The following is a 10,000-nucleotide window of genomic DNA, read 5'->3' as shown; positions in this document are numbered from 1 at the left end:
TTAAATCTTTTGCGTTATATACGAACATATGGTATTTATATTTCACATACATACACACTCACATTTCTATATATATGCATATATATATATATATATATTTCTATATGTATACACACATATATATATACAAACATATATATTCATTCATTCATTCATCCATTCATTCATCCATTCATTCATTTATTTATTTGTTTATTTATTTATTTATTTGCAACTTCTTAAGCATTAACAAATACCAGAAAAACCTGTTTGTGAACCTTTTTTACGCGAGGCCTTTACTTTCGCTTAGAGACTGAAAGGAAGAGTTGAGCGAGCGAACGAACGAACGAACGAACGAACGAACGAACGAACGAACGAACGAACGAAAGAAAGAAAGAAAGAAAGAAAGAAAGAAAGAAAGAAAGAAAGAACGAACAAACGAACGAACGAACGAACGAACGAACGAACGAACGAGCGAGCAAACCAGCTATCTAGCTAGCTAGCTAGCTAGCTAGCTGCTAACTAACGGGGTCACCAGTCGATACGGACGTATACATACATCATACATCATACATACATACATACACAATCATATATATATATAACATACATATATGCATAGAGAAAGAGAGAGAGAGATAACAGATAGCAGAAACAGAACATAAGCATGTATGTACACACGCACTTATGTATATATATATATACGAGTACGCACGTAAGGGAAGGAAGAGAGAACGAGAGAGAAAGAGAGAGAGAATATGTGTGTATGTACTGCGAGTGAATAAATGAGAACCTACATGCGTGCGCGCGAACGCAAGACGCGAAGATCCGGATATGTATGTATGTATGTATGTATGTATGTATATCTCTCGTATGACTCTTTCGGTGTCTCCGTGTATGTATAATTCGCTTATAGACACACGGACACACGCGCGTTTACATTACGTGATTCACCTTTTTTTTCTCTGTATATTTTAATATATATCTATATGTATGTATATATATATATATATATTTATGTTTAAGTGTATACACATCGGTGTCTCTGTGTCACTAATGTTTTTAACTTGTGTACTCGAACGCACTATTAAATAATTACGATCTCGTGTGTATGTGTGTATCTTTTTATAATAAAGAAACTTATGCAAGCTATCATCATCTTCATCATCATCTTCATCATCATCATTTATCCTTGTTTTTGGAATATGAAAAAATAAAGAAAAAAGAAAAAAAAAGAAACAGAGAGAGAGAGAGAGAGAGAAAGAGAGAGAGAAAGGGTTTTATCTCCTTTTTTCATTTTTATTTATTTTCCTTTATTTAGTTATTGTTTATAATAATTATTTTCTATCTAATTATCGTTATTTTTATTGTTTAATCTGATTTAAATACGAAAATTAAGTGACTTTTACTTTTCCACTATCTTTCTTCCTTTTTTATTTTCTCTTCAGAGATTTTCTTTTTTTAAATCAAATCTTTGAAGGTTCTTCTCTTTTCCTCTTTTCTTCTTTCTTTTTCTTCTCTTTTTCTATTTTCCTTTGCTTTTATCGAAGTTTATTTTATTCCTTTCATCGTTAGAAATTCTATATCACAAAAGTAACGTAGAAAAATAAAGAAGAGTTTATTTTTTCCATTCGATTTTCATCCTTACATCTCCTATATCTTTCTTTTTTTTTTTCTTTCTCATCGTCCTTGTCCATTGATCGAATAATATATCAAGTATCTATCTCTCTTTCTCTCGAATGGGAAACCATCTTCTCCTTTTTTTTATCGCGTTTCTTTAGGTAGTAAATTGTCTAAATAAATGAAATGTGTTCACAGCCACATATTAATATATATATATAGAGAGAGAGAGATATTTATACAGGTTATGAATGTGTGTGTGTATGCGTGTGCATGTGTGTATGCATGCGTGTATGTATATAGATGTAATAAATACATACATATATACATACACATATATATATACACTTCTATAGATAAATAGATATATAGATATATACGTATAAATATACATATAAATCTATATACATATACAGATGTATTTAAATATAATATTTATACAAAGAGATTTTTTCTTTTTCTTTTTTTAATAGATTAATGCAAACTCCCATTTTAAACTCTCTTCCTCTTATCTACATCTTTCTCTCTCTCTCTTACTCTCTCGACACGCGATCTTGTAATCTTGAAAGGAAATAAGCGAAAAAAAAGAAGAAGAAAAAAGAGAAAAATAATCAAAGAAGAAACCTCCCCTTTCCTTAAAAAAAAAAAAAAAAAAAGAAAAGAAAAAAAATGAAAAAAAGAAGAAGATTATAGAAAATAATTCTCGATAAGTTTTTTCTTCTTTCATCTCTCTCTCCCTCTCTCTCTGTTTCTCTATTTCTCTCTCTTCAAATTATTTCGTTTTTTTCCATCGATAAATCATCTCGTAAGCTCTGTGAACATTCGAAATGACTTCGAAATGACGATACGCTCTCGATTTTTCTTCTACACACACGTACACACAAACACGCATACATATACACACACACACACACACTCTCTCTCTCTCTCTCTCTCTTTCTTTGTCCCTTTTTTGTTCTCCTTCAAAATCCCATCTTCAAACGCTAAAAAAATTGCTAAGAGCCAGCATCGATGTGTACTACTGTTCTTCCCTCTCCCCCTTTCCCCCCATTATCATCAACCCTTTCATATTTTTTTTTCCTTTTTTTTCTTTTTTTTTCCTTATCTATAACAATAATATACACATACAATCAATTATTTTACGATCAGTTTTATCTAACTTTATTTTTCATATCGCCATACACCGGAGAGAGAGAGAGAGAGGAAGTACCTATTATTATTATTATTAATATTATTATTATTATTATCATCATCATCATCATCATTATCATCATCATCATCATCATCATCATCATCATCATCATCATCATCATTATCATCATCATCATTATTATTAATATTATTATTATTATCTTCGTTATCATTATCATTAATGTTATTATTATTAATATTATTATTATTATTATTATTATTATTATCATTAATTCATGATTCCTCCCTTATACTTTTTCTTTATTAATTTCTTTTTTCTCTTCGCGAAAGGACAATTACAGCTTCTTTAATTTTAGTTAACGGTCTCTATTTTCGATTTTTCTTTTTATATATATTTCTGGTAGGCACACAACAACCAACCAACCAACCAACCAACCAACCAAACAACCAACCAACCAACCAAACAACCAACCAACCAACCAACCAACCAACCAACCAACCGACCGACCAACAATTCAACCAACGAACGAACCAAACAAACAAGCAAGCAATCAAAAACCATACTTTGTTTCACGAAGATTCCTCTCTTAGTTTCACATCTCATCTCATCTCATCTCATCTCATCTCATCTCATCTCTCTCTCTCTCTTTCACTCACTCTCTATCACTCTCCCTCTTTCTTTGTTCGTTGGCAAAGCAACCAGACGATGACGTCAATCGCGAGGGTATATCAATGAAGAAGAGGACAGAAGAGAGGGAAAAGAGAAGGGACGAAAAGAAAAAGAAGAAGGGACAAATGACGGTTCGGAAAGGCTGGTGACTTTCAAAAGTGTCTGCTCATCTTTCTTTCTTTTTTTTTCTTTTATTTTATTTGGCGAATCGCCTCCAAAGCGGTCCACCAAACAAGAACTGGTACTGGCCTTTCCTTATCGTCTACGTCCACCCCTCGAACACTGACGTCATCGTCGCGTCGTCGCCATAGCCGCTACTACTGTCGCCGTTGCTGTTACTGCTGTTGTTGTTGTTGTTGGTGCTGTCGCCGCCGTCGAGGATTTACCAACCCCGACGTGTAGTAGTAGTAGTAGTAGCAATAGTAATAGTAATAGTAATAATAGTAGTAGTAATAGTAGTAATAGTAGTAGTAGTAGTAATAGTAGTAGTACTAGTAGTAGTAGTAGTAGTTGTTGTTGCTGTTGTTGCGGTCGATCGAATATTGTCGATCTTTCGTTCACTTCGTCCCATCGTTTTCCACACGAGCCACGGTAACACAATGAAGAAGTCCATTTACGAGCGATCAAGCACCCGTGTATGATGATAACGAGGACGGGGTTGGTATGGTATAAGAAAAAAATGGCGACGGCGATGGTTAAAACGACGGCGGGGTCGCATCACGACGAGCACGCCATCCAAGAGTTGCAGGTGCACGTGTAACACGCGGCAGGTATGACGGGTGCGTAATAATAGCCGTTAGCGTACACGTAGGTCGCTGGTGGTCCCGGTGGTGCTTGCTGATGATTCGTCAGCCGTTGCTGTTGTTCCTGATAAAGTACCTGGCATGCGAGACTTTCGATCAATGCAAGAGTCTGTCGCCGTTCGTGACCCATCAGGCAAACCGTCGACTCCTCGACGACGCTGTGCAATAGCATCAGGTACTGGTACTTTAGGGCCTCCTCTTCGGGCCCAACGAAATGATTCCACAAATAATTCTCGAGTTTCGCCCGTTGTTGACTTATATCGGGGAAATCGATGAAGAATCTCGAGCACATGTATCGCTCTAGCGTCTTTATGTAGTCCGGTTGAGAAGGCTTGTACATCTTGACCAAGAGATTGCAATATTTCAACAGACCACCGCCCCGTATCTCCTCCGGATGCCTCGTCGATATCAACTTCTTGTGAAGATGGTAAAGTGCCTCCTGGAAATCACCATATACCGATTCGCCCACGACCGTTGGATAAAAGTTCTCCCCTATCGGTAGCTTGCTGCACTCGTAAAATAATAAAAGCGAATCGAGAACTATTTGAAAACTATCGACGGAGAACTCGAACTGCCGTCTCATAGAGTCGACGAACTTTAGCTCGACGTTCCTGTGACCACGCGAATTCCCGAGGGATATCAGGGACCATCGGTCACCGTCGTTGTTCACCTTGACCATCTTACTGACGTATGCCTCCTTCAAGCTGCACGTCGTTATGCGTTTGCGGCTTACGCCCTCGGGTAAAAGATCGAACAGAGAGCCCAATACGGCGGCCTTAACCTTGTCGTAATTTCGGCCGCTCGACAATTCCACGGCGAATATAAGGTCGAGATCGTTGTAAGGCTGTGATTCGGTCGCCAATACGTGAGACGCCGCACCACCGTTCAGCCTGATGTCCCTTACCCTCATACCGGCACCGCCATTGCTCGGGTCACCTTCGAGCTTGCTACGAACCACCGTCACGAGATCTCTCAGTCTAACTTCCAACGTAGGAAAATTTCCCCTACCGTGAATGCTGACAACTTCGTCCATCACGTCGTTCAATCGACGCACCTGTTCGAAGCTCAACACTGCCAGCCTTTGCTGAGGATCCGGACAATCTGAATTGCTGTTGTTGTTGCCGCTGTTCTTATTGTTGTTACTTGTTATCGTATTGTTGTTGTTGTTCTGATGATGGTTAACATTATTATTGTTGTTCTCCTTGTTAGAATCATTGCCGTTGTTGGTCTTGTTGTTCACCTGACAGAGGGACTCCATCATAGCGACCCGACGCTGGCGTTCTTCGCCGATGTCCAAGGAGCCACACTGTAACATCAAAAAGATACATGGTAATAATAAACTCTTAGTCAGTATTTATTTCGGTCTCTCGCATATCTCTAATCAATAGTTATGTAAATGCAACGATGAAAAAAGAAGGAAAATTGAATTAAATCAGATAAGATCTGGAAATATTCAAATATTACAATGAGATAGTTTAGCGTTGTTGAAATTCGGACTGGGAATTGTTTTGAGATATGATCGATAAATCATCACGTAGTTACGATAACGGTAGTCTCGCGACCTTCCTTTTAAAAGGAACACGAAGAAGAAGAAGAAGAAGAAGGAACGTAATCGCAAATGCAAGAAATGCCATGAGGTTACGTCCGGGTGGTGCTGTTGCTGTTAGTTGATGATGGTGGTGGTGATGGTGGTGGTGTGATCGAGCGAACGAGCGAAGGTAAGCTTCGGTGCGCGCGCGCACACACACACATACACACACATATCCACACGAATGATGTTCTCGCCCTACCAACTCACAGCTATGACTCCTACTCCTATCCTTATGAACTTTTCATCCGAGTCGATAAGCGAGGAGTAGCATAATCGAGCTAGCTTGCTTGCTTGCTTGCTAGGCTAATAGCCGCCACGTTTTATGTTTATAATTCTCAGTAATCTTTCAAGGCGATAGATATACGCGTTTAGTTTTATCAATCCGGTTGCATCTTCATTCACAAGAAACCTCGTACACGTTGAGATAACATTTACATGTATATATGTAACATATGTTCGTAATACTCACGCGTATCTCGTACGCATCGATTCATTCGAGTGACATAGACAATCGATAATTGAATAAGAGAATATACGAGAGGGAGGAGGGGAGAAAAAATAAAATGAAATAATAAAAAAATAAAAAAATAAAAAAAAAAGGAATTAATAAAAAACAAACAAAAATGAACTTGAAAATAATCGCAGAGAGGAAGTTGTTCGAAGAATGTTCCTTTTCCTTCTTCTTTTTTATTTTCTTTTTTCTTTTTTTCAAGTTAGACCGATGTTAGCTAGCAAGTCGGGTCAGCGAACGAACGCGAGAACGTGAACTTTCACTAGTCCGAGTTTCAACTTCGAATACATCCGATCGATTGGTATAGACGAACTTTTGACGTGTCTGGAATGCAAGGAGAATAGTAATAAAATGATGATCTCTTACAAGTAGTAGACTTTTGGTGGGAGGAAGAATCTAGTAGAGAGAGAAAGAGAGAGAGAGAGAAAGAGAGAGAAAGAAAGAAGTGAATTTGTGCCACGATTGTATAACTTCGTAGAACAACGCGTACCATTTACTAGGAAATCATTCTTAAGGATCGATAAACTTTTTCAATCGGTTCAAGATGAAATAAAGAATTAAACGATAAAGTATCTATTAAAAATGACATTATTGATATTCATGACGTTCATAAAACGTTCATTACGTCGTGAACTTGTTAACAGAATTAATTACGTTACTGATTTCATATTAATGTCTAACACAATGTTCGTAAATTCAAAGTTTCATTCAAAGTTTCAAAGAAGATATATATATATATATATATATATATATATATATATATATATATAGAGTGAAAGATCCGGATTGTTCGTATAGAGAAGAGCACCAAAAACAAAAAAAAAAAAAGAGAGAAAGAGAATGAATGAATGAAAAAAAAAAAAGAATAAACAAAACGAACGAATTAGTTAAAAAAACGAAAAGAAAAAAAGAACGAACGAACAAACAAACAAACAAAAAGAAAATCGAATAAAAACACCGAAAAGATTCTTTAAAGTAATTTCCTCGTTCACCCCTTTCGAGACGGAAGGAGAGTAGGGGAAGAGTAAGTAGGTAGGGAGGAGGGGTGGGCTCACTTTGACGTATAGATAAGTACGTACGTGCGTACCACTGTCGTTAGAGATCGCGAAGAGCAAACTGAAAAATGATATCCGCCTTCGACGAGAGTCAGCAGCGAACTGAGTCGAACGAAGTGAAAGGCACCTATAGCTTTTCTGGTGGCAGCAGTGACAGTGGCGGTGACGGTGAAGAGGGTGAAGAGGGTGAAGAGAAGGAAGAGGAAGAAGTGGTGGTGGTGGTGGTGGTGGTGGTGGTGGTGGTAGTGGTAGTGTAGTATAGTGATGGTGGTGGTGGTGGTGGAGGTGGATCCCATCAGAGATCTACGTCAGCAACAACGTAGCACCGAACTTATTGTAGGACAGCACAAAGCCCCCCTATACGATTGACAAAGAACTAACTCTAGAGTCTATCTACTCTTCTCTACCTATATAACAATCGTACATACCATTGTCCCTATAATATATCCTCGTCATTGCATATAATATCCTAACGAATAATCGTATGTACACGATGAAAATGAAATCTATTACCAACAACTTGTCATCCGATATCTAATTAAATCTATATTATACTATGTTTTTTTTTTTGCTTTAGAATTTTGAAGTACTGATTCGGTAGATTGTGTGTATGTGTGTGTGTGTGTATATATTAAGGAAAAATTAGATCGAATTTCGTTGTACGTTGCCGTAGTAATTCAGTTTCTTGAGTTTCTCAAGCTTGTCCCTTTACGCATATATCCGCCCACCTATTTGCTCGATTCAACCAACCCTAACTTCCCTCTTTTCTTTTTCTTCCTTCTTTCCTTCCTTCCTTTCTTTTCTCTCTCTCTCTCTCTCTCTCTCTCTCTCTCTCTCTCTCTCTCTCTCTGTCTGTCTGTCTATCTGTCTGTGTCTTTTTCTCTCTCTCTCATTCTCTCTTTAACGCTCCAGTACTTTCTATGACGTCACAAAGATGAAGCGGAGGCGTCTCTGAATGAACAAACGCGGTAGTGAAATACACCCACATCTCCTATCTACTACTACTACTACTATTATTCCTCTGTTTCTTATCGTAAACACATTCGCAATTGCTATCGCTTACTTATTTTTTTTTTTTTTTTTTAACAATGTACGAGTACCAACGTGAACAATATGGTAATAATATATATATACATATATATGTATATATTATTCGTATGAGTGTGTGTGTGTGTGTATGTATATAGACACGCAGACATACGAATCAATGAATACGTTTAACAAAAATTTCTTATTCTATAAATGTACAAGTAACATTGACAGGAACGATTATGTGGGTTATATAGCCATAATTCTTAATATATGAGAGTTTAAGTACCTAACGCGAGTTTGCTTTTAACTTTAGCAGCGTGGGGGCGATTTACCATAAAACAAAAAGAGAGAGAAAAAAAGAAAGAAAAAAAATATTTAAAAAAAAAAAAAAATAATAATAATAATAAAAATAAAAAAAAATAAGAAAAAAGGAAGAAAGAACAAAGATAGAGACAGAAGATAGGGATATATATTTTTGATACGCGCAAGCGTCACTCGATAGACTCTCTCTCTCTCTCTCTTTCTCTCTTATCCCCTCCTCCACATTTTGTGGATAGAAGGGAAGAGGAAAAGACTGCACGATGAACGTTATCGACTACGGCATAGTAATCGTCGAACTAACGTCACGACTTGCAAGCGTGTAAATTTTGTCGTTGGTAGGTCGTTTAACAAAATTTTTTCCTTGATCATGTAAAAATCGAAGTGATTTAACAATAAGAAATATTGTTATTGAGATTGTAATTTTCTTGCGATTGTTATGATATATATATATATATATCATAGCAAAAAATATATATATATATATATAAAAATCATGAACATACACGCATACATATACATGTACAATAATTCTCATGTAACTGAGATAAGATTTATTTTTTTTTATTTTTTATATTATACGTAAAGAAGAAAAAAAATTATCAATTATATAAACAGTTGTTTGTTCGTTCTTCCTTTCCTTATATTTTCTTTTTTTTTCTTTTCTTTTCTCTTTTTTCCTTTTCCTATTTTCTTTTCTCTTTGTTTTTTTAAAGAAAACATACTTTCTTATCGACTATATATTTTTGCTATCGCGGATTTCAAGATAAGGTGATTCCTAGCAAACGAACATTTTTACGAGAATCTATTAATAACTGCATGTATAGTTTATCCGGAACGATAACTTCTGCGAAATCGATTGATTACCTGTCAAATAAATTTTAACGCTGAAAATAAAAGAGAAAGCAGAGTTACACCGATTCAAAATCTGTGTAATTAAAAATGTAACAACAACACACAAACACACACACACACACACACACTCTCTCTCTCTCTCTCTCTCAAGCGCGTGTAAACACGTCAAAGGAATGGAAAATTATACAAATAAAATATATTTTCATAAAAATACATAAATAAAGAAACTTGTTGGAGGACAACGTGAAATATAAAATAAAAGATACAAATCAAAGATGATGAATGAAGGGATAATATAAAGAAAAAAGAAAAATGTATCGTTGTTGTAAGAAATACAAAATATAAAAGAGTGACAGACAGACAGACAGACAGAGAGAAACAGAGAGAGAGAGAGAGAGAGAGAGAGAGAGAGAG

The 10,000-nt window shown here is 36.2% G+C and overlaps 1 protein-coding gene across 5 annotated transcripts in view; it reads right to left on the bottom strand.

The window, feature by feature from the left end:
- Positions 1–10,000, bottom strand: part of LOC127069461 (terminal nucleotidyltransferase 5C-like) — a 73,839-nt gene that overhangs the window by 7,735 nt on the left and 56,104 nt on the right. For 2 of the 5 annotated variants that reach the window (XM_051006526.1, XM_051006528.1), the window contains exon 2: positions 1–5,530. This exon is cut by the window's left edge and continues 6,057 nt beyond it. In XM_051006526.1, coding sequence (XP_050862483.1) covers positions 4,139–5,530 — 1,392 coding nt within the window. In that variant the 3' untranslated portion in view covers positions 1–4,138. The other 3 variants (XM_051006527.1, XM_051006530.1, XM_051006531.1) reach the window with 3 other exon arrangements.

Source organism: Vespula vulgaris, chromosome 15, assembly GCF_905475345.1.
Source record: "Vespula vulgaris chromosome 15, iyVesVulg1.1, whole genome shotgun sequence".
NCBI classification, from domain to species: domain Eukaryota; kingdom Metazoa; phylum Arthropoda; class Insecta; order Hymenoptera; family Vespidae; genus Vespula; species Vespula vulgaris.
The sequence above is the reverse complement of the archived record's forward strand: the minus strand, read 5'-3'. Positions and strand labels throughout refer to the sequence as shown.